This window comes from Elephantulus edwardii, unplaced genomic scaffold (genome assembly GCF_000299155.1).
Source record: "Elephantulus edwardii isolate Elephantulus edwardi_28Jun2011 unplaced genomic scaffold, EleEdw1.0 scaffold00167, whole genome shotgun sequence".
Taxonomy (NCBI): Eukaryota; Metazoa; Chordata; class Mammalia; order Macroscelidea; family Macroscelididae; genus Elephantulus; species Elephantulus edwardii.
The window spans coordinates 460,470-487,271 of NW_006399917.1; the positions used below are offsets into that span (position 1 = coordinate 460,470).

The following is a 26,802-nucleotide window of genomic DNA, read 5'->3' on the forward strand; positions in this document are numbered from 1 at the left end:
CCAAGTACATTCCACTATGCAACCTTAATTGTGCACTCTTGTGATAACCATAATACCCTATCACACATAGCTTTTAAATTATTCACTCTCTCATCTGTTTCAATGCAGTATACACAATTTATCCAGTTTTTCTCAGTCTTACCCCAACCATATATCAGTCCCATTTTACAACAGTGGTCATGTAATATTGTCCTTTTGCGACTGAGATATTTCACTCAGCATAATGTCCTCCAGGCTCACCCATTTTGAATAATATTGCATGAGTTCCTTGTTTTTCAATGAAGCGTAGTATTCCTTTGTGTGAATATACCACAGCTTCTCTATCCATTCGTTTTTTGGTGGGCACCTGGGTTGTTTCCAACTCTTTGCTACTGTGAACAGAGCTGCGATAAACATGGGTATGCATATATCTGCTTGGATGTCAGTTATGGTCTCTTTGGAATATATTCCCAGTAGTGGAATTACTGGGTCAAATGGTATCTCTATTTGCAACTTTTTGAGAAAGCGCCATACCACCTTCCACAGTGGTTGCACCATTTTACACTCCCACCAACTGTAAATAAGGGCTCCAGTTTCTCCACAACTTCACCAGCATTTGTTGCTCTTTAAGCACTTTCTTATCTGTCTGGTCCTACTGGAAAGGGATTCTATCTACATGTTTACTGGAATATCTCCAGCAACAAGAAGTGTCTAACAATAAATATGCAGTTAACATTATGACAAATTTGCAAATGCAGTGCAGAGAAAAGGAAACATGCATATAATGACAGCTTACATGAAACACAATAAACATTTCTTCACAAGTGATATAACCACAGATAACATTCACACCTTATTATATGCCACTGGTTGAGTTCAAAGCATAGGGAAACAATGTAGTAATTTAAGGAATTCACAAGCTTCTGTAATTTCAGAACAAAAATTTCAACATTTTCTAAGCTTTTAAGAAAAAGGTTATGCTGGGCAAATGATCTGAGCATATGTGAATTATGTCTTGCTTTTCAAATAAAGAACTTCAATGCAAGATGCTCTGTAGACTAAGCATGAAAACAAACACACATATGCAGAACCAAGGAAATAGCATGAGCAGGAATGATATGAAAGATTACTTTATATGATAGTCTACAGTTAGATTACAAGTATTTCTAAATTTGTAAACGATTCAATAAAGAAATTGTTAAGAAAATGTTCCATTATCAATCAGAACAGATATACATAATTGTTTCATTAACAATTCTTTCTGTAGTTTTAGGTCAAAAGTAGAAAAGAACAGCAAGATGTTTACTTGTATTTTAACTGACGGTATAGGCATTTGACCATGTGGATCATAACAAATCAGACATAAGAGTGTGAAAGTAGTCATTTCAGAATCATTAACTGTGCTTGTGCAGAACCTGTACAGATATCAAGAAGTAGTCATACAAACAGAACAAGGAGATACTGCATGGTTTAAAATGAAGAAAGATATTAAAAGGTTGTATTATTATATCACAGCCATGTAATCTTTTGGTAAGTAAATAATGTGAGAAACTGAATGTAAAATCTACAAATACAGATGAAACTTGCTTGCAGAAAAAATTACAAAGACCTACAGCATTTATTAATGAAGATCAATCTCAATACAAAGAAAACAAAAATCCACACAATTGGCATCCAATCAGCATCATCATTTTTAAAGAGAGAAAATGTGAAAGTTGTCAAGGATTTAATTTTACTTGGGTCCACAATCAGTGCCCATGAAAGCAGCAGTTGAGAAACTGAAGAATGTTTATTATACTGGGAAAACCTGCTGCAAAGGATCTCTTTTAAAGTACTAAAGAGTAACGATGCCATTTTGAACTGACATCCGTAAAGTGTAGTTAATATAAGTCACTGTATTTTTAAATTGCCTCATATACCTATAAAGATTGGACAATGACTAAGGAAAATGTAAGAACGGATCTGAATTGTAATGTTGGTGAAGATAAGACAATGAAATGTCAAGAAAGAAATCTATCTTGGATAAAATGCAGGCAGAACAATCCGGAGGGGACAATATCCTGAAGGACATCACACTTGGTCATTGGACAAGAGAAAGATCTTCAATGATGGATTGACACAATGGTTGGACTAGGAGGCTCGCTTAATTAAGTCCAGGCCCAAGCAATGTTTCCTTACACTGTACATAGGGTCAGTAAGAGATGGAACAGCACTTAACAGCGACATTGTTTGTGTTACTTTCTTCTTTTTCTCAATCATTGTTGTTACGTGCCATCGAGTCACTTGCGACTCATAGCGACCCTATGTACAACAGCCCTGAACTCTGCTCTGTCCTGTGCAAATCTCATTGTCTCCGACACACTCATCCAGATTACCCCAGTCACCAAATCAATCCACCTCCCAGAGGGCCTTCCCCTCCTGTGCTGTCCCTCCACCTCCCAAGCATGATGTCCTTCTCCAAGGACTGGTCTCTCCTTACAACATGTCCAAAGTATGTCAGATGAAGACTCAGAATTCTTGCCTCTAAGGAGCAGCTAGGTTTAACCCTCTCCTGGATGAATTTGTTTGTTTTCGTAAGAGTCCATGGTACTCTCAACACTCTTCTCCAACACCAAAGCTCAAAAGCATCAATTTTCCTTCTATCCTCCCAGCTCTCTGATGAATAACAAGTGATTGCAAAGACCATGGCCTGTACCAGACACACCTTAGTCTCCACAGACACACTGTTGCTCTTCAGTACCTTAGAGAGGTCTACAGCAGACTTTACCATGGCAATATGTCTTTTAATTTCCTGGCTGCTGGTGCCAAGAGTGTTGATTGTGGAGCCAAGCCGACTAAAGCTGTGAACAATCTCAATCTCTTCATCATCCATCCTGATGCTGCCAATGGGTCCAGTGGTGAGAATCTTTGTCTTCTTGACATTGAGCCTCAATTCATATTGAAGGCTGCAGTCCCTGACCCTCAGCAGCAAGCGCTTCAGGTCCTCAGTTTCAGCAAGCAGGGTTGTGTCATCTGCGTAACACAGATTGTTGACAGATCTTCCACCAATCCTGATGCTAAATTTTCTCCTCATAGAGCCCAGCCTCCCGGATGATCTGTTCTGCATACAGGTTGAAATGGAGACAGGACACATCCCTGGAGTACACCTTTCCCAATTTTGAACCATGCAGTGTTGGACTGACTGCCTCTTGGTTCAAGTATAAGTTTTTAAGGTTTTCATTAGCATAGACTTCACCTGTTTTCCTACTTTCCTCATACTTTAATGTCACAAATTCATATCCACATGTATCGTAGAATTTTTTTTTATAAATCTACACCAATATAAATTTTATGATCCCCATTAAGATGAAGCACTGAAAGTGAAAAATGACATTTATTATGATGAATATGAGCTATAAATTACTGATTATGAAACAATATGAGAAGCTTACTATACTAAAACTTGTAGTAGTAAAAATTCAAGTCTCTTAGCACTTATCTGAATAATTTCAGAACATTCAGAGCTTTAGGGCATGCTCCATGAATAAAATAATTTTAAATATCATTCATACAGGAAAACATTCAATTTCTGTAACAGAACTGATGGAGACTATTTTAATGTTGTACACTGGAGATCATTATCAGTAAGCATATTCCTTCCTAAAGAATGCATCCTATCATTTACTCTTTAACAGCTACTTTAGTTCTTACTTCATGGTAGATAATATGAATTTTTATTTACATCATGATATTACAGTTTAAAGCTCAGAATTTAATAATGAGCCCGTTGTAACTTCTTCAGATAAAAGAAAATACTTATTTATTTTTAAAATGCACGCATGCAGGTACTTATTAAAACTGGTTCTTTTGTATATAACATGTATAGGCATGTATATAACATCAAGGAAAAGGAACAAATTATCAATCCTACTAATAAATATAGTTCACACGGAAACTCAGTGATCCTGGAGAAAGGATGAAAGTCAACCACGCAAGTGTTGAGGACTTTCATTTATAGGGTTGCTATGAGTTCCCTATGACTCAACGGCACTTAACAACAACAACATACACTGAGTCAAAGTCCTTCTGTACTTAATCCACCTGACTCTAAAATACTTACTGTCTAGAAGTAAATCTCCTTCTTTCTGATTAGTAATTTGTTGCAGAATATTGAACAAAAAATAATCTGTAGCCATTATATTTAAAAATAAACGTAAGGGAACTCTGGTGGCCTATTGGCAAGAAGCTGTGTTGCAATCGCAAAGGTGCACGGTTCAAATCCACTAGATGCTCCACTGGAGAAGAAGGTTTACTCTCCTCCAGTGCCAGTTGAATTCAACTTGACGGTACACAACAACAAAGATACACATTTTCAATTTTTTTCAAATTTTAACTTTTTAGGGAACTAACCTCTATTTTTTACTTCAAAATGCCTAATATAAACCTGGATTTACATATTAAATACTTTGAACAGATAGAGAATTACACATCTGCTATTTTATTTTACCAATCAGTGAAAACTCAAAACATATTTATGAGAAACACTGTGGTTGTTATGTGCCACTGAGATAGAATCAATTCACAGCTGACCCTCCAGTGAGTTTGCAGAGGCTTTAAACCACATAAGAAAAGAGCACCTGTCTTCTCCCATGGAACAGGTGGTTTTGAACTACTTGCCTTTGGTTTGGCAGCATGACTCCTTCTGCACAGGCCACAAGATCTCTCTTTATTAAACACATAAACCATATCTTAAGCATTAACATTTACCACAATAGTTTAGTATCTTAAGTGGGAAGCATGTTGTTGTTGTTATGTGCCGTCAAGTTGTTTGCAACTCATAGTGACCCTATGTACAACAGCCCTAAACCCTGCTCTATCCTGTGCCAATCACATTGCCTCTGACAAACCCATCCCGATTACCCCAGTCACTAAATCAATCCACCTCATAGAGGGTCTTCCCCTCCTGCACTGGCCCTCCACCCTACCAAGCATGATTTCCCTCTCCAAGGACCTGTCTCTCCTTAGAACATGTCCAAGTGGGAAGCATACCATATTTAAAACCCTATATTCCTACTACAAGTAATTAGCTAAAGTCAAAGGGAGCGAAATCTGTGTTGCCTTATAGCAAAGGATGAGGCAGTAATATACAGGTTTGACTCTAAGTAGACCTCCGTGCAAACTCTCTCTTAACAGCTCTTAATCTTGGAATTCATTTTATAAAATTCATTTTATAAAAGAAAACAAAGTAAGTAGACTGATAAAAATTCTTAGTGACTGCACAGATTTTTCCAGAGCTACGATGTTTACATGAACTAATTAAAGACTCTTGATCCGTGATAATCTTTAAACATTCAACCAAAAACATCTTCTGAAGTTGTCTTAAAACTGGAGAGTAATTTAATCGAACTAGTTTAAAAAATTAAAAATAAATAAATAAATAAAAAGATCTGCTTTGATCATCCTATGCTCTTTTCAGAAACTGACAACATAGGACCTAAGGGAGCACTGAGTTTATGAAAATAAAGAAGGGAAAATTTAGCAGGGGGAGAAAAGGTTAGAAAGGCTGTGCAACTCAAAGAATATAATCAATATCACTGAACACTACAAGTACAAACTATTAAACTATGTTTTAATTGTTATCAGTTTTTTAAGACTGATTTTAAAGTTTTTTCTGATGTCTAAGCACATGAAGTATTAATAATGCATTTTGAAGGATTTTAAAAATATTTTTCACAATGAATGAATGGAAATCCAAAATCTCTGTAAATATTCACTAACATTATTAAAAATTTTTTTTTCCAAGAACTTAAGAAAACATGTATAAGCACCAAAACATGCTAGCTCATCACTGAGGAGTAATTCGTGACTATGGAGCAATACAATTAAAAGCTGTAGTGAGTTAAAATCCACTGATTTAAAGTGTACTTTAAGTTCTGCAACTATCACTACAATTATCATTTAGAACATTTTCATCATCTCAAAAAGAAACCTTGTCCCAAACAAAAGTCACTCTCCATACCTCCCACTTCCACTCTCAGTCCTAAAGGAACCACTATTCTGTTTTTATAGTTTTGCCTATGATGTTTCTTATAAACTGAGCAATATAATATGTGGCGTTTTGTTCCAAGGTTCTCTTACTTAGCATATTTTCCAGACTCACACATGTTGTCCATACATGTTTGGAAGCAGGAGTGGCATCCACTTCCTAAACAACATGCCTCTGGAAACTCTATGAACTTTGAGAAATGACAGTTATAGAAAGGTTTCAGGTCTTTTGTTCACAGGGTTGCTTGACTCAACAGCAATCAACAACATACATGTTGTAGCAACTTACCAATACTTTTTTTTAATAATGAAATAATTTTTATTTATCCATCAGTTTTATGAGTATTTTGACTGTTGCCATTGTGAATTACTATAAACAGTACTAGTATGGCCATTCATGAATACATTCTTAGATAGATATACTTTAATTTCTTTTGGGTTGTTGTTTACCATCAAGTTGAAACCCATTCAAAGCTGTCCCTCCAGGAGGCTCTGAGTGGCAGTAAATCTCACTGATTGGGGTAACTAGAAGGAGAACTGATGCCTTTGAGCTGTGGTGCTGGAGAAGAGTACTGAGAATACCATGGACTGCTAGGAAAACAAATAGATTTGTCCTGGAGAGGGTTAAACCGGGTGGCTCCTTGGAGGCAAGGATTCTGAGGCTCCGTCTAACTTACTTCGGACATGTAGTGAGGAGAGACCGGTCCTTGGAGAGGGACATCATGCTTGGGAGGGTGGAGGGACGGCGCAGGAGAGGAAGGCCCTCTATGAGGTGGATTGATTCAGTGACTGGGATAATTGGGATGGGGGTGTCAGAGACAGTGCGATTGGCACAGGACAGAGCGGAGTTTAGGGCTGTTGTACATAGGGTCGCTATGAGTTGCAGGCGACTCGACGGCACATAAGAACAACAACAACAACCACCCATTCTTCTCCTACGAAGTAGCTGGTAGATTTAAATCACCTACATTTGTAATAGCAAGTGTAGCTCCTTACCGCTACGCCACCAGAGATCTCCAAATCACAGGGTAACTCTTTCCCATTCTGACGAGTGTTTCTCATTGTGACTACCATTTTACAGTCTCACTAGGCAAAGTCTAAGAGTTCCAATTTACAGAAGAAATTTGTGTCAAAGTTATTATAAAATGACATTGGAGGACTGCCAAAAGACTATTTTAGGAAGGGCATCTTAAAAGTGGTGGTGGTTGTTAGATATTGTGGAGTATGACTCATAGCAGCCCTATGAACACCACATCTAAACCCTCTCTTATCACAATTTTTTAAAGTGGTAGCACTGGTTAACCTAAGTATTTTATTTTCCTGAATCATATCAACTATCTAAAGAGACTTTTATCTACTCTAGAAGGAAACTGAAAAAACAAACTCACACCCCAAAATACCTCCCAATACTTCTGCCAATTAAATTGTGATATGCTTACTTAAAATTCACTGCTGCTAAGGTACTGGTACAATGACAGGCACATAAACCAATGAAATGGAATTGAGAACCCAGAAATGGACCCATCTATCTATGGTCAACTGATATTCAACAAGGAAATAAAGACCTATCAAACGAGGAAATGACAACCTCTTTAACAAATGGTGTAAAAAAAAAAAAAAAAAAGACGATAAAGCCAACCAAAAAACCCAAATGGTGCTGGCACAACTGGACTACTACCTTCAGAAAGATGAAACAGGATCCAGATCTCACACCACACAAAAAAATCAACTGAAGGTGGATCAGAGACATGGGAGCAAAGCCCAAAACCATAAAATTAATTCATCAGAGACAAACTGGGATCAAGCTTAGACAGCCTAGTTTATGCTATACAGAGACTGACAACCTCAGGGAGAAATGCACACTCTAGAGGATAAAACTCATGAATGGGACCTTTTAAAGATCAAATCCCTGTGCACATCAGAAATATTTTCCAACAGAGTGAAAAGAAAATCTACAGACTGGAAAAAAATATTTGGCAATACCATTTGTGGTAAGGGTCTCACATCAAAATTTTACAGAATCCTCCTACAGGGCTTCCACAAGAAAAAGACTGAGAACACAATTACAAAATGGGCAAAAGACATCGAAAGAATTTTCACAGAGGATGATATTCAGTTGGCCAAAAGACACCTGAAAAAATGCTTAAAATAACTGGCAATAAGAGAGATGCAAATCAAAATAACAATGAGATATCATCTTACTTCAGTAGCAGTGGCAAAGTTTAACAGGACATCAAGCAATAAATGGAGAGGATATGGAGACATAGGAACTCTCATACAATGGTGGTGGGATTGTAAAATGGTACAACCACTCTGGAAGGCAGTTCGGTGTATCCCCCAAAAATGGAACAAACCTCAAGAGAACTGGAACTGAGGCACAAAAGAAGATCTGTACACTAATTTTCACACCAGTGTTATTCACCATCACAAGAACATGAAAAATGTCCAAATCTCTGACCACAATCAAATGGATTGAGAAATTATGGACATTCACACAAGTGAATACTATGCAACACGCAGAAACAATGATTTTGAAAATAACTATGGAACCTGAGAGGGACTAGAGAGGGTTATGCTAAGTGAACTAACTCAGTCCAATAAGGACAATACCATATAAGACCATTACTGTAGAAATAAAAAGATAACTTGTAAAACGTGTAGGAAGACGCAAGGGGGGGGTGAGGGTAAGAGCAGAGGGGGAAGATGGGTGAGGGATAATCATAGGGTTGCACAATTTGAAGGGTAGAAGGAGGGGGTAGGTAAAGGAAATGGGAAAGGTCCAGTGTAAAAACAACATATACAAACTCGGTAAGCAGAGCAATAAAAACTGCTCTTGATAGGTTCTAACTCAAAGGGACGCTTCTTCAGGTTTCTAAGGCTATAAAATCCTAATGGGAAGAAGGTGCCCATTTTCCTCCCTCAAAGTTACTAGTGGATCTGAACTAACCAAGGGTGCATGGCCTTTTGGTTAGCAACTCACTACAGACTATGTAGATGGATTTTTTTTAAAGTAGCTCTAACTATTCCAGAGATACTAACAATTTGGAGAAATGTTTCATAGGAGTGATCTGAGTTCTATTTAACCTTTGAACCTTTAAGGCTCAGTACCCTAGTTTATGTTAGATGGAGAAGAGATTAAGGTTGTTAACAATTACAGCTTGCTCGGCTTCACAATCAACACTCTTAACACCAACAGTCAGGACATCAAAAGACGAATTACACTGGGAAAATATGCTGTCAGGGAGCTCTCCAGACTGCTGAGGAGCAATGATGTCGGTCTAGAGACTAAAGTGAGCCCACTCCAGGCCATGGTCTTTGCAGGTACATGCTATGCATCAGAGAGCTGGACAATGACTGAGAATGACAGAAGAATTATTGATGTTGAGTTGTGGTGCTAGAAAAGTGTACTGAAAATACCATGGACCACTAGGAGAACAAACATGTCTGTCTTGAAGAGGGTGAAACCAAGTTTCTCGTTGGAGGCAAAGATTTTGAAGCTCTGTCTCACATACTTTGGTTATGTGGCCTGGAGAGACCATTCCTTAAAGAAGGACATCACACCTGGAAAGGTGGAGGGACATCCGCACAGGAGAGGAAGAGCCCAGATGAGTTGGACTGAAACAGTAACTGGGGCAATAGAGGTTGGTGTGTCAGAATTAGTGAGACTGGCTCAGGACAGGGCAAGGTTCAGAGCTGTTGTACATAGGGTCGCTATGGGTCGCAGGCAACTCAACAGCACATAACCATCACCACCACCACCACCACCCCTACCCCCCAACTTATTAAAGTTAGGAAAAAAGTCTGAGGGAAAAATTCCAACATTCTTATGACAAAACAAGTGACAATAGCTACTATCATTATTTCATAGTAACGATTTTATGGTTGAGAACAATTCTTCTGGAGTTCTTTCTTCCATCTCATTTCTATTAAAAAAAGTTTCATTTTTTTAAGGAAAAAATGTCATCCTTAACTGTAAATAATTGAAAGTCTTTACTTAATGAACTCATAACACTGCTGATATAAAATAGGAAGGAGAAAATGTGAAGAGTGGATACAGAATGAACACTGCATTAGAACGAAGGAGGGAGAAAACGGTCAGAAAGGAATATATGATTAGGCATTATATCTATAAAAACAATCAGGAACAAGGGTGCATTGCAAGGTGGGCTTAGGAAGGGAAAGCAGGGAAGAAAATGTGCAATAATGACTCATAAAAAAAAGCGTATGCTCAAAAAAAATAATGAACTCTACATGTACAGCATTCTGAAAGTCAATTTATTCATTCTATGGAAGGCATAACAACTTAACAGAATAAATTTGAAAATTATCTAGAACATTAAGTTACAGGTACAAAATCAGAGCTCAATCACTAAGTCACAGTAACTGAATTCCTCCTCCCCTTCTTTATACTTTACTATATAATTTCCACAAGTTTCTACAACATATATAAACTATTTTTACAAGTTAGTAGAGGAAGAGTCCAACCAACCAAAAACTCAACCAGGTTTATCAGAAAATAAATGTGCAGAAGTAACTGAACAACAAGCATCCCAAACTGGTAGGTGATGCAAATTCTCTTGGTGCTTGTGTTATTATCTCTGTTCTTTTATGTAAACAACCAGTAAATGGAATGAATTCTGACAGATTTTCAGAACGAATGCTAGAATATCTCTGCTAAAAAACTACAGGATACACACAGATGTCATCATTTAAGGAATTCTATTAGACTTCTAGAGCTTAAAAGCTAATGAAAAATACATACTCAAAATAATATGTGTCAGTACTACATTTTTGGTACTACATAAACTATGTAAAATGCTGCTAAGAGGGTAGAGGGAAATAATCTGACAGATATGGGTTAATGGAAAAAGGTGTTAATGTTACATAAACTATAAACAAAAACTAAAACTTTTTACTATATGGATGGAACATGGGCCAAAGGCTCAAGAAAAAAAAATTACAGACAAGCATGGAATAATCATTTATAAATGGCAAGCAGTCAACATGCTTCTAAGAAGCAAAGATGACAAATCTTCGTTTCCTATACTTTAGGAGAAATCAGTTTCTGGAAAAAGACATCAGACTTTGTTTAGGTGGGGAGAAAAGAGAGGGACTGAGCAGAGGAAAAGAAGAGCTTCAAGCAGACAAACTTACACAGTGGGCCCCAAGCAGAGGCTGAAGCATAGTAGCAACTGGGAGGATGGGGCAGTGTTTTGTTCCACTGTGCACGGGGTTGCTTTGAGCTGAGCTGATTAGAGAGCACCCAACACCCAAATAAGCAAAGCACTCCTTAAAAATAGGAAAAAAGGTAGGAGGTATCTCATTCACTGATTTAAAATCCTACTACACAGCCGTGGTGGTTAAGACAGCATGGTACTGATACAATGACAGACACACAGGTCAATGGACTAGAACTGAGAACCCAGAAATCAGCCTATCTACCTATGGTCTACTGTTTTTGCCAAGGAGATAAAATCAGTTAAGTGGGGAAACAACAAACTTTTTAACAAATGATGTTGGCAAAATTAGAAAACTATCTGCAGAAGATTCAAGCAAGATCCACACCTCACTCCATATACAAAAAGCAACTCTAGGTGGATCATGGACCTAGGACTAAAACCAAGGACTATAAACTTCATTAAGGAAAAGCCTGGAAGAACTCTAGAAGTTCTAATCCACAACATAAACAGTATTCCAAGTATCCTGGAAAATCTATAATAAGGAGAAGATAAAATAGATGAATGGGACCTTCTAAGAATTAAATCCCTATGCACCTCTAAAAACTTCAACAGTGTAAAAAGGGAAGCCACAGATTGGGAAAAAGTTTTTGGTAATGTCAGATAAGGGACTTATATCTAGAATTTATAAAATACTTGAGTACCTGCACTGAAACCGATGAGGGCGAGAATAGTTTAAAAGTAATATATTTTAGGGCATTGTGATTATCATGAAAGTCCGGAATGAGGGTTGCAGAGTGGAGTATACTCGGGGTGGGGGTGGGGGTGTGCGGGAGGATTGTGTATCAATGAAGGCATTTTTCTTTTGCTTTTAAAGGAAAGGAGCGAAGGGGGGGGGCGGGGAGAAAAGTGCAACAATGAATGAATGGAATTCCAAAATCTCTGTAGATGTTCATTAAAATTAATTTAAAACACACACACACACACACACACACACACACACACCCCCCAAACTTGAGTACCACAGCAAGATAAACAACCCAATTGAAAAATGGGCACAGGATATGAACAGACACTTCACACCAAAGAAGACATTCAGATGGCCAACAAGGACATGAAGAAATGTTCAAAATCCCTAGTTCTAAGAGAGATGTAAATCAAAACAACTATGAGATACCATCTCACCCCAGGAAGAATAGCAAAACTTAATAGAACAGTAAGCCACAAATGCTGGCAAGGTTGTAGAGAAACTGGAATTCTTATTTACTGTTGATGGAAGTGTATAATGGTGCAACCATTGTGGAAGGCGGCATGGCACTTTCTCAAAATGTTGCAAATAGAGATACCATTTGACCCAGCAGTTTCACTACTGGGAATATACCCCAAAGAGATCATAACTGACATCTAAGCAGATAGATGCACACCCATGTCTATCACGGCTTTGTTCACAAGTTGGAAACAACCTAAGTGCCCATCAATAAATTAATGGATAGAGAAGCTGTGGTATATTCACAAAATGGAATACTAAGCTGATTTGAAAAACTCATGCAGTATTGTTCAAAATGGGTAACCCTGCTGAGTGAAATATCTCAGTCACAAAAGGACAAATACTGCACAGTGCCACTGTTGTAAAACAGGACTGACACTGGAGTTGGGGGGGAGGGGCAATTGAGAAAAATGGGTTAAATAATGTATACTGCATTGCAATAGATAAGGGAGAGAACTGTTTGAAAGGGATATGTGATTAGGTATTTTTGTCATGACAGGAGTCCAGAATGAAGTCAGAATAGTGGCGTGGACCTAGGGGGAGGGATTGTAAAACAATGGAAGAATTTTTCTTTTACTTTTCAAAGAGAAGAGTGTACTGGGGGGAGAGGTGGGCAGGGAGAAAAGTGCAACAATGAATGAATGGAAATCCAAAGTCTCTGTAAACTTCCACTGAAATGAATATTTTTTTTTTAAAAAAAGCACCTAACAAAAAACAAAGTATGTATCAAGTAACTTAGGTTTTTAATGGAACTCATCCTACAGGTGAGGACAGAAGGTAAGTGGAATATAATAAGTTTTAAATGCCAAACAACAAACTTTCTACTTTATTAACAGAAAAGAAAAAAAAGCAAGCTAAGAACTGTACTATTTGTAAAACACAGTGTAAAGAACAAGTAGAAGTAATTAAGATGATGGCAGACTAAATAATAGGCAAATCAAAAGGTAATAAAGTTGAATGTATAAAAGCGACAATAGAAGCAGAAAAGATACAAAGGATGCTGTTCAGTCACAACAGTTAAGTTTAGGTCTCCCTGTTACATAGGACACACAAGAGCACTCCATTTCCCTTTAAAACTTTAATTCAGTTATAATTACTTGTTCAAATTTTTTTCCTACTAAAATCTGAGTTCCATAAAAGAATGAACAGTAGCAGTCTTGCTTATTGCTCTATGTTCTAAAACTCTGTATGCCAATAATTATTGTTAATGTGAAGAATCCACGTTTTCTGTACGTTTTCTCAGACCAGTTAAGAACCTCTCTGTATTTGTCTAAGGTTCTTCAAGCACAGGAACACAACACGTTTTTCCCATACCTAAAATATTTTAAATAATTTCAAAATATATAATCTATGCTTGTCCAGACCCATTTCTGGCTTCTCTTAGAGTAAAAGCTTGCTTAATGTAATGTATTTTCCAAGTTCATGCACAAAAATAGGCTTACAATACCTTAGGGGGATTAAATGGATATGTTTCTGGTATTTTTATCTCTAGTTGGTATCTTCCTCCTAAAAAATGGGGGAAAACAAAGTTAAGAATGCTGTTCACCTCAAATATATAATGCCAAATACTGACAGAACTTTTGAAAACAAGTATATTTTGTATTTAAATCTGTTTTAGAGTTGAAATCCAAAGTTATCGAAGCATACAAATACCCATTTCATATAGATAATGTGAAAACATCAAATTTGTAGACACCCCAACGCTAAAGTATTCATCAATACAATGATTTAGTGCGACTCTGTTAAAATCATCTCCCTTTGTTTTCTCTAGCCAGTCCTCTTAAGAGTTATTCTGTAAGGGGAGCTCTGGTGACCTACTGGCAAGAAGCTACACTGCAATCCCAGAGTTATGCTATTTGAATCCAACAAATACTCTGCTAAAGGGCCAATCTCCTCCTGTACCAGTCAGATCCAATTTGATGGTATATATTTAAAAAAAAAAGTTACTATGTAAGAGGAAAATTAGAAAAAAGGGAGGAGGCTAGAGAAAGGCAGCAAGGTAGTATAAAGGCATAGATGGTACCGAGAGGCAAAGAACATGGATTAGCCCAAAAAGTGAAAAAACTCAAATCTTTCAAATGCAAAATTGTCCTAGTCTTTTGCCTTCTATTCTAAATATGTAAGCATTTCATGTTAAAATTAAGAAAATTTTATATATATACACACATAACGAAAACAAGACGAGAGACCAGTATGAAGAAAAAAAAAGTATTTTAAATGGCTAAACAAAACATAAAACTTTAAAAAGGCAGGCAAAACTCTGGGTGTGAAATGATCTTAAACAACTAGCAGCTAAATAAATATCCTAAAAAAGTTTATATAGCTTCTCATAAATTGGTTACTGACATGGATGACAATAAGTTCTCAGGAAATGCTGAACTGGATTAGTTTTAAACTGGATAAGAAGCTGAACTGAATTCCCAACTTGAAGAAATCTTCCACATATAAGAATTTTTGACTCATTAACATGGACAAAGGAGCTCTGAGGACCTTGACTATAGGGAACTGCATTGCTAATCCAAAGGCCAAGCCTCTCTGGCAGTCTGAATTCACCATTTCTGTGGGAGAAAGATGAGCAATCTACTCTCATACAATTGACAGCCTCAGAAACCCAAAGGAGGATCAGCTATGAGTTGCTCTAACTCAGTGTCAATAATGATGAGTAAAAAGTACTCATGATTACAAAACATAGTAAATTTAACTGTGCTACAAAAATACTGACAGATAAAATTATTTCCATGGTTTACTTCAAAAGAGGCCCCCCCCCCAAAAAAGCTTAGGAATAGATTAAAGAAAATAAAACAGCTGAGTGATGAGTATGGGGAGAATATGCATTATAACATTCATCTTTTGCCTATATATTAAGTATATATAATAAAAAGTAAAAGATAATAAAAATAGCAAATACATTTTTTTTTTTACTCAAATTCCAGAGTCTGGTTTTAGAAAAGGGGATCAGAGTTTCCTAAGCAGACTAAAATCTCTCAAAACTTTTTGCTCCTTTAATGAATGTAGATCTGAGAGCAAAATATAAAAGATCTTTTACTCAGGACAACTTTCTTTAAGACTCTATCTGTTCCAATAAAGTCCTGCAGTACTGATGAATGAACTGAATTTGATGCCTGAACCACAGAGTATAAAACAGCAGTTAAGCACAAGTCTCAGCAAAATAAAACTCCAAACAAAACCAAAAAATCAAACACCAAAACCCAAATTTAAAAAGAAAAAAAAGAGGAGGAGAACCAGGTAACAAAAGGGCCCCGAGATAATCTGTAAATACAGAAACTACTATTTATTCTCAGAATTAGCTCTGCTACCCTAAAATATAAGCACAATAAATGTGACCTGAGTAATACTGAATCTCTGATTTTCTTTTCTAAGATTTCCATTTTATTCTGATTAAATGCTAGATTATTTTCTCTTTAACCTTTTATACAAAGTTTCAAATAAGTAACATAAATGATACTGGGCTACAGAGTCTCCAAGCTTCTATTTCTACTCCATATGCTATTTAAATACTGTCTTGCATTATTACTTAACAGTTTTCAGTATATAACCATTATTGCTTTATACAAAGCATTATTTGTTAAAATATGATGGCAACGTAACTGCCACAGAAATCCTGTGATAACGACTATATTAATATTATAGCAACTATCACAATAAAATATGTACTTACTGAAAAGCAGCTTGTAATATTAACACTTTATAATTTTCTTTTATTATTATTTTTGTGTGTGTGTACTGTCAAATCAGATCTGACTGGTACAGGAGGAGATTTGCCCCTCCTTCTCCAGCAGAGCATCCGGTGGATTTGAACAGCATATCTCTAGGATTGCAGTGCAGCTTCTTGCCACTAAGCCCCCTATAATTTTAAATTTTTTAACATTAATTAAAAATTGAAATAGCTAGGTTTTATTTTAAATATCAACAAAGATCCCATAAATGTAGAAGTACTCTTAGTAAAGAAAGGTTGAGGAGCTGAAGGTAAAAAGTCTCAGAAAAAGCTTTTCATTGCTTCTTAACTATTAAAGCACTGAAGCTTAGAATACTGAGTAAAGCACTATGAGTAACACAGCTGTATTTTCACTGATACTCTGTTTTTCAATCTGATTAAATATAATCTATTTTAGCAAATTATATCTTCGTTTTTAAGGTTTGGAGATTGTGTTGTTAGGTGGGTTTTTTAAAAAGTCAATTCTAAAACAAGGAACTAATGCAATATTCAAAATGGGTGACCCCGCAGGACATTATCTCAGTCACAAAAGGACAAATACTGCATAGGGTCACTGTTGTAAAACAGTGACTGACATAGCGGTTGGGGGAAACTTAGGATAAATTCTGTATTATTTAAGATGGGATAAATTATGAGGGAGAGAACTGTTTAAAAGAGATATGTGATTAGCTATTACTGTGAAGACAGGAGTCCAGAACGAAGGCTGCATAGTGGAGTGGACTTGGGGGAGAAGGGTCGTATAACAATGAAAGAATTTTTCTTTTCTTTTCAAAGAGAAGAGCGAACTAGGGGAGAGGTTGGGCAGGGAGAAGAGTACAACAATGAATGAATGGAAATCCAAAGTCTCTGCAAACTTTAACTAAAATTAATTAAAAAAAAAAAAAGGTCAACTCCAAAAATTAGGAAAAGCCTTACAATAATTATCAGCAAATATCTCACTCATGCTCAAATTTAAAAGTAAAGCATCTTTGGTACTTTTCTTAAACAAAATAAAAAAATCTTTTAGGGAGCTCTGGTGGCCTAGTGGCAAGAAGCTGCACTGCAATCCAGAGCTAATCAGGTTGAATCCACCAGATACTCTGCTGGAAAAGGGAGGGGCAATCTCCTGAACCAGTCAGATCTGATTTGACGATACACACACACAAAATAATAAAATAAAATTAAAAGAAAAAACAAAACAAAACAAAAATCTTTAATACTTTTATGAGAAGGAAAAGAATTTACTCTATCTCAAATACAAACCTATCTTAAAGGACCAAACCCGTTTCCAACTTACAAAGAATATGGTTTCTTTATAGTCTGATTATCCTACAAAGAGATGTACATCATCCAGATTTTGAAAAATCACCTACTTATTAACCTAAAAAGACAAGATATTCGAGTTGTCTAATTCAGCTCAGGATGTGCCATGTTTACATAAATTAAATCACTAGAAGAGCTCTACTACAGATATGTTATATATTTTTTTATGTTATATATTTCTAGTAATATGTCTACACAACCTAAAAAAGAGTATTTATACTGCCTGTCTTTAAGAAGCTAATTATCATTACAGCTACACAGAACATCTCCTATTAAGATATGCACCTGACTTTTATATGGTAACTAAAGGTCTTTTTCTCTACTTAACTGTCAAAAGGAATAAATAAAATAACATCCATACCAGGCCTGCCATATAGAAGATGTTCATCAAATATGAAAAAATAAATGGTAATGCCTAGCAATAGAGCATATCATGAATTATGAAACTAATAATACAATTAAATCACTTAAGAATTGATCATCTATGGCAGAGAAACAGTATTCTATAATACAAATTTTGAGATTTTTTTTATATCTAGCTCATTACAGTAGAATCATCACATTCAAAGTACACAGGCACTATTTAAATATTCAGTCAATTCTGAATTAATCAAAAGCTAACTAACTAAAAGCCTAGGCTTTGAAGCCAAAGGTGGTTAAGATTCAAATCCTAGCTCGGCCATTTAGCAGCTATTTTATGTTAGAAAAATTACTTGATGCCTAAAGTTTAAGCTTCTTCATCTATGAAACATTAATAACTATTTATACCTCACAAGATCTGCTGCAAGGACAGAATGAGGAAATGTATATAAAGCTCTCATTAAGAGTTTAATAAATGATATTACTATGTTTTAATGACTGTAATATGCAAGAACTTGATTATGTTATTAAACCCTAACTTACCATAATTTTCACTACTATATGATTAATAAGAAAATTTTTTTTAATTAGAAAATATCCTTTCTACCTTATCACTTATTCCATGGTCTTAAGTTGTAGTTACTTAGGTTGTAAACCCTAAGTTCTGAAAAGCTCCTTTCTTTTAGTCTTTAAACAATCACTCAAAGCTCTTCTAAATAAAGAAAACTGAATATTTATTATACAGTCTGTAAGGAAAGAACTTATGACTGGAAATACCAAATGAAAAACAAGAAGAGTTCTTAAAACAAAATAAAGGGCAGCAACCAACGTCATGAAACAGTCTATGTACAAATTACTTAACAAGAAATTAATTTGCTCTACAAAATGTTCACCACTAAACCACAATTAAGTATTTTTAACATTTTGTCCATCAAAAATATAAGGCAAGGTTTATTACATATAACATGGAGGACATAGAAGAGTCTGTATTCTCTTTATGTAGAAGGTGTGATACAGTCCATGTATTACACTGTTAAGTACTAATCTGTAACTTGCTCTGTCTTACCTATTTTAGGGAAAAGGAAAACACCAATCCAGTAGAAATGGAAAAAATAAAACAAAGGCCCATTCTATATAATTTCTAAATTTATTATTTATAAACTGTTAGATATATATGAATGTGTGAAATACAATGCAAATGAAAGATTGTATAAAACATAATGTAGGAAGAAAAAAAATCTGAATAAATGACATATAACCAATAAAAAACCCCAGAAACAAAGAAAAACTGCTAAACCAAATGACATTAGTGTCCAGTTTACAGCCACTGAACAGTATGCTGATTTAAATGTTTTATACAAGTTCTAATATATGCACAATTATTTTGATACATAAAAAAAGTACTTGCCTTCATATGGTGTGTCTGGAGGTCCTGCTATTTCTCCTCTTAATTCTGTAAAATTCTCATCTACAAGATCTACTTTAATTTGATTTTTGCTCGTCTTAAAAATAAACAGAAAATAAATATTAGTTATGTCAACAAAGAAAAAAGTCTAGTTTAAAATACTATCTATAAATATTTTTTAAAACCCTCTTGTTTACATTAGTGAAAATAAGCATTCCTGCTTATTAAGGACCATTTTCAAGAATATTTATGACAAAATTTAAACAGTATTAAAATTTAATTTCACTGACATAACACCACTTTGAGTAACAGTATGATGGTTTCTTAACTTTACAGAACTATCACTAGAGAAATAAACATCTGGTTTAGCGTCATTATGAGTCACAGTCAACTTGATGTCTTTATCTACTAAGTCCATGTATATTAATCTGTAGATGAACACTGCTATACTATTTCTCAAGAATGCACTGGTTCTTGATATAAAACAAATGCATGATCATTAAGGCAATAATTTCTAATCTGACCTAAACATAACAATCTAAGTTAACCAGAACATTGCTCTACCCACCAAAATGGTACAAACTCTAGGTATTGAATTAATTCCTCTTCCCATGAAATTTCCCAAAGTTTAAATGCCTAAGTAAAATATTCTTCTGGTGGCTCTGGTGGAGTAGTCTTGAGAAGTGCTCTTAATAACCTGAAAGCAGTATCCCTCTAGCAGTTGAAATACACCAGAAGCTTCAGGACAAAAAGATGGGCAACCTCCTCTTGAGCCATTTGCAACTTAGGAAAATCAAAAGAGGAGCTAAGTCAGTTCTAACTCAAAGGCAATACATTATTTTTATAAATACTGCACACTAACCAATTGTACCACTGGAGCTACCTTCAAAGGTAATTTTTTTAAAAGAAAATTCTAAATGCTGCTTCAATTTTTCTGCTTGGTTAGCTTCAAGGAAAAGCACAACTTCATAAAGTACAGCTGCATATATATCTTTGTTTCTATTTTAAATGTTATCTATATTAGACTGTTTCAGAATCAAACTCATGGTACCTAACAATAACAACAAATCTACTCGTCTGTATGTCACACACTTCTCGAAGTACTTTCACCTTAATAGTATCAAATGAGTCTTTCAACAATCTACCATGGTCTACTTTCATATTCACCAGTGGCCTAAGCAGAAAACTGTCCTCTGGGCTTTCTATTTTCATGTGAATATTCACAAATACCTGTCTGCAAATAAGCTCTCCATTTAAATTTTTAAACCATTTCTAGTATCTAATACTCCTAACAGAGGAAATCCTGGTTTCTTAAATCAAAACCTGTTACATGAACTGTTTTCACTTTTGTATGTTACAATCCAGATTTTGCCTGACATAATACGTATCCTCAATTCTTTTTAAAAAAAATTCTCAATTCGAAGAAATTAAAGTTTTGTATCATAAGATTTGAAGAGCGACTATTTGGTCCTGAACATATTTTCTTAAACTAACTTACTGAATTCAAGTGTTAAAATTACTGGTTTAAGGTTCTTTGTTCCCTAGTTTTGAAGGTTAACAGTTTCTTTTTCTATATTAAAAAATTTTAGTACAGAGTATTTGGGACAGAAACAACATATACTTCAAATTTTCATGTAATATATAAAAAGTATATAACTTTCATGATTCTTATTTAATAGTTTTATAATGGAAACAAAATATTTTTAGAAATCTACTTTTGCATATTCTTAAAAATTCCAATTACTACTGGTGTATTTCACAACTCTCTATACATCTGGAATTATATATTTTCATGAAATTTAATTCTAAATATATGCATATAAAAAAAAATTCATCTAAGGGGAGCTCTGGTTGCTTAGTGGCAAGAAGATGCACTGCAATCTCGGAGGTATATGGTTCAAATTCACCAGATGCTCTGCTGGTAAAGGAGGGGCAATCTCCTCCTGTATCAGTCAGATCTGATCATACACAAGAAATCATCATCATCATCATCATCACTGTAATGAAAAAAAAAAAAAAACAAAACCAACCCTACTGTTGCTGTATGTACTCTTAAGTCAGAACCAACCCACAGCAGGTTTCTGCAGATAGACAATCATACAGGAAAAAAATACCCATCTTTCTCCCAGGGACCAGCTGGTGGATTCTAATCGCATCCCTTTGAGTTGGCAATGCAGCTCCTCACCTATAAACCACCAGAACTCCCTAGAGAAATTACACATTTGTTGTTGTTATGTGCCGTCGAGTCGTTTTTGACTCATAGCGACCCTATGCACAACAGCCCTAAACCCTGCTCTATCCTGTACCAAGTGCACTGCCTCTGACACACCCATTCCGATTACCCCAGTCACTGAATCAATCCACCTCACAGAGGGTCCTCCCCTTCTGCACCGTCCTTCCACCCTCCAAAGGATGATGACCCTCTCCAAGGCCCTCTCGCTCCTTACAACATGTCCAGAGTATGTCAGACGAAGCCCCAGAACCCTTGCCTCCAAGGAGTAGCCTGGTTTAACCCTCTTCAGGATCAATCTGTTTTCCTAGCAGTCCAGGGTACATTCAATACTCTTCTCCAGCACCACAGCTCAAAGGCATCAATTCTCCCTCTATCCTCCTTAGTCATTGTCCAACTCTCTGATACATAACAAGTGATTGCAGAGACGATGGCCTGCATCAGATGCACCTTAGTCTCCAGAGAGACACCATTGCTCTTCAGTACTCTGGAGAGGTCCCTAACAGTAGACTTTGCATCGCAGTACGTATTTTGATTTCATGGCTACTGGTGCCAAGAGTGCTGACCGTGGAGCCAAGCAGACTAAAGTTGTTAACAATCTCAATCTCTTCACCATCCATCCTGATGCTGCCAATTGGTCCAGTGGTAAGAATCTTTGTCTTCATGGCATTGAGCTTCAATCCATATTGAAGGCTGCAGTCCTTGACCCTCTGCAGCAAGCATTTCAGGTCCTCCTCAGTTTCAGCAAGCAGGGTTGTGTCATCAGCATAACGCAGATTGTTAATAGATCTTCCACCAATCCTGACGCCACACTTCTCCTCATAGAGCCCAGCCTCTCAGGTAATCTGTCCTATATACAGGATGAAAAGGTATGGAGACAGGTCACATCCCTTGCGTATGCCTTTCCCAATTTTGAACCATGCAGTGCTTCCTTGCTCTGTTCTGACGACTGCCTCTTGGTCCAAGTATAGGTTTCACATTAGCATGATCAAATGTTCTGGGATTCCCATTCTTCTCAGAGTCAGCCACAGTTTGTTATGATCCACACAGTCAAACGCCTTTGCATAATCAATGAAACACAGATAGACATTCTTCTGGTATTCCCTCCTTTCAGCTAAAATTCATCTAACATCAGCTACAATATTCCTAATACCACGACCCCTTCTAAACCCAGCCTGGACTTCTGGCAGTTCTCTGCTGATGTGCTGTTCCAGTCATTTTTGGATAATCTTCAGTAGACTCTTGCCTGCATGTGAAATCAATGATATCATTCTAGTTTCCAGACTCTGTTGGGTCACCGTTCTTTGGAATGGGAACAAATATAGATCTCTTCCAGTCAGCTGGCCAAGTGACTGTTCTCCAGATTTCTTGGCACAACTTGGTGAGCACATCCAGGGCAGCATCTGTTAGCTGAAATATGTCAATTGGTATATACCATCTATTCCGGGGGCATTATTTTTTGCTATTTCCTTCAAAGCAGCTTGAACTTCTTCCTTCATCACCATAGGCTCTTGCTCATATGTGATTTCATGCATTTTTGTGCCTCAGTTTTATCCTGTTTAAAATGGAGACGATACTTCTGTCTTTCTAGAGTTTAGGGGCAAATTTATTTATTAAACAATGCTTGACATACAGTACCTTGGAGCCTACAGAAACCCTTTAATATTGGAATATGCTGCTTTTTAAAATAATGATGATGGAGAGTAAGATTCTCTACCTCCAATAAATACTGTGCATGTATATGTGTGTGTATTTTAATGTAACATTTGTCTCTCTTCTCCTTATTTTGGACTGTATCTTTAAATGCAAAATGCATATTCAAATTTCAGACCAAAAAACAAGAGTTCTAAATTCTCCTCAAATTCATCACAATTCTCATTCATTCATTTCCTAGTCAAATCAGTTACTAAAATATAGATGTGATCACCAGTACGCAAATAAATATGAGTTCAACTCTTCCTAATTTTTTGGAAATGAGATTCTAAAGATTGAACAGTTGACACTACTATTTCATAACTTACAGTAAGGGGTTTAGCTTTCTCTATTATGCTAAGTGTCAAGAAAGGAGATCTTTGAGAGTTTGATCCTAGTCAGAGGAACTGACTTCAAGGACAGGAATCAGAAATGAGGGAGATGACTAAAGCCAACACACTTCAAAAAGAACTATACGTTATCTTTACCAAGTAATAAAACAGCATTACTAGCCAAAGATTCCTACTATTAATGGGGAAATCTATTTCCAAGGACTCCTCAGAAGTACTAAAGAGTAAGCATGTGTGTTTAAAGACTAGCTGTGCTTGACCCAGCCATCGTATTTTCAACTGCTTCCTATGCATCCGAAAGCTGAATAATGAATAATGATGACAGAAGAGACTCGGCTAGATGGGCTGACATAATGACTCTACCAATCGGCTCAAATGTGTCCGAGATGGTAACGATAGTGCAGAATAGGGCAAGATTCAGATCTGCTGTGCACGGGGACACTATGAATCACAGGTGACTTGAGAACACACCTACTAACATGACAGTTAAAAAAGAGCCTTGGTTGCATAGTGTTAACATGTTGCACTGGGAACTGAAAGGTCACTAGTTCAAATCTACCTGCTAATCCACTGAAGAGGAGCGGGCAATCATCTCCTGTAAAGATCTACCACCTCAGAAACTCAATGGATGGTCAATTATGAGCTGGAATTGACAGCACTGAGTTGGGTTTGGTTAAGATGGTTAATGTTATGTGTCAGTTTAGCTAAGCTAGCATTCTCAGTAGTGTATTTATGCAATGATACAGTTGTTTTCCATTATGCGATAAAATGTCATTGTCTCTATGATGTGATCTGCTAAAATCAATCAGTTAAAAGAAGATTCCCTGGGAGTGGCCCTGTCTTTAACATATATTGTATACACGTAGTGATTCTGATAAAGATCACTAGATTTCTTTGCTGTGGATACTGCATCATTATCTGACCTACGGTTTTTGGAACTTGAGCCAGTGCCTGCCTGTTGTAATGCCTCCTACGGACCAAGAATGCCATTCCTCACCTAGCAATCCCAGGATTTATGAGTTTCTGCAGCCTATGATCTGAAAGCTTGCCACCTTACCTGTCAATCTAGAATTTCATCAGCCTCTGCAGTCCAGCAGCCAGTATCCTGCTGATTTCAAGAGACCTAGCAGCTACATCAATCAAGAGAAGCCTACAACTGTGTTGTGCCTGACCCACAGATTTGGAACTTACCAGCCTCTATAATAATGTTAGCCATTTCCTTGAGAATATTTTCTTTCTCTTTTTTCCAAAACATAAAAAAGGAGCTCTGATGGTATACTTAGCCCACAGCATTTTGCACTGTTAACCAAAAGGCCAGGCTTCTCTGGCAATTTGAACTGCACCTGCAGCGCCCCTATAGAAATCCTACTAAGAATACAGCCTAGAAAATCCAATGTAGGGTTATTATGAGGTGGAAGTGACTTGACTGGCCGATATCAGGGAGTTGGTTAAGCGTGTTATGTATAGGTTTCTTTATGCAAAAGACTGGAACAAGAACTGATAGGTGGAAAATATGGCCTTCGTGACAGAAATGAGGCCAGATACACATGATAAAACTGTCTAATCAATTATTAATTCACTGTAAATTCTCGCTTTAAAAACACAATCTGGGATTATACACGGGCCTCACCTGATGGAATATACAAGAATCAGACTGACTACATGATGAGTCAATCTGTGTGGAAAGAAATGTTAAAGAAGCTCAATATTAGCAGTCAAAACAAGACAAGGCCAGGTCCAACTATGGAAAAGATAGTCAATTACTCAAATGCAAGTTTAAATTTAAACTGAAAAAAATTAAAACAAGTATATGAGAACTAAAATACAGCCTTGAGCTCACCCCAACTCAATTTTAAAACACAATTTTTGCAATCAACATTAACGGCCAGATCAAAAACATCACTGAAGAAGAAAATGGTCATTAAAAAGGCAAAAAAGCAAGCTCGAAATAGTTATCAAAAAAGAATATGAAACTGGCTCTTCAGGGTTGTTGCTGTTATGTGCCATCAAGTCGCTTGTGACTCATAGCGACCCTATGTACAAGAGCTCCAAACGCTGTTCTATCCTGTGCCAACCTAGCCCTCCCAAACGCGCTTATTTCTACCATTCCAGTCACAGAATCGATCCATCTCATCGAAGGTCTTCCTCTCCTTCGCTTCCCCTCCACTCTGTCCCTCTCCAAGGACCAGTCAGTCACTCCTTGCAACATGCCCAAAATACGTCAGACGAAGCTTCAGAATCCTTGACTCCAAGGAGCATTCTGGCTTCACCTTCTCCAGGACAAACCTATTTGTTCTCCTAGCAGTCCATGGTATAGTCAACACTCTTCTCCAGCACCACAGCTCAAAGGTATCAATTCTCTTTCTATCATCCCTATTCAATGTCCAACTCTCTGATGCATAGCACGCAACTGTGAAGACTATAGCCTGGATCTGGCGCACCTTAGTCTCCAGCCTGATGTTGTTGCTCTTCAGTACTCTTGAGAGGTCCCTCACAGCTGACTTTCCCAAAACAATTAGTTTCTTGATTTCCTGCTGCTGTTACCAAGAGTGTTGATTATGGAGCCAAGTAAACTAAAACTGTTAACTATCTCAAATCTTCACCATCCATACTGATGCTGCCAATAGGCCCAGTGGTAAGAATCTTTGTTTTCTTGATGTTGAGCTTCAATCCATATACAAGGCTGCAGTCCTCAAAACAACTATGAGATATCATCTCACCCCAGTCAGAATAGCAAAATTTAACAGAACAGCAAGCAACAAATGCTGGCGAGGTTGTGGAGAAACTGGAACCCTCATTCCCTGTTGGTGGGAATGTAAAATGGTGCAACCACTGTGGAAGGCAGTATGGCGCTTTCTATAAAAGTTGCAAATAGAGATACCATTTGACCCAGCAATTCCACTACTGGGAATATATCCCAAAGAGACCATAACTGACATCCAAGCAGATATATGCACACCCATGTTTATCGCAGCTCTGTTCACAACAGCAAGGAGTTGGAAACAACTCAGGTGCCCACCAAAAAACGAATGGATAGAGAAGCTGTGGTATATTCACACAATGGAATACTATGCTGCATTGAAAAACAAGGAACTCATTCAGTATTATTCAAAATGGGTGAGCCTGAAGGACATTATGCTGAGTGAAATATCTCAGTTGCAAAAGGACAAATATTGCATGGTGCCACTGCTGTAAAATGGGACTGATCAGGGTTGGGGTAAGACTGAGAAAAACTGGATAAATTGTGTATACTGCCCTGAAACAGATGAGGGACTGAATA

At 36.8% G+C, this 26,802-nt stretch overlaps 1 protein-coding gene across 3 annotated transcripts in view; it reads right to left on the bottom strand.

Moving 5' to 3' along the window:
- Positions 1 to 26,802, bottom strand: part of LOC102868295 (ubiquitin-conjugating enzyme E2 K-like) — an 80,042-nt gene that overhangs the window by 16,281 nt on the left and 36,959 nt on the right. For 2 of the 3 annotated variants that reach the window (XM_006895398.1, XM_006895399.1), the window contains exons 2-3: positions 19,254 to 19,347; positions 13,895 to 13,953 (exon numbers count right to left, since the gene is read on the bottom strand). The exons of the other annotated variant lie outside the window; for it this stretch is intronic. In XM_006895398.1, the coding sequence (XP_006895460.1) occupies positions 13,895 to 13,953; positions 19,254 to 19,347 (153 nt within the window). The remainder of the gene's footprint in view (positions 1 to 13,894; positions 13,954 to 19,253; positions 19,348 to 26,802) is intronic. 3 annotated transcript variants of the gene reach the window in all.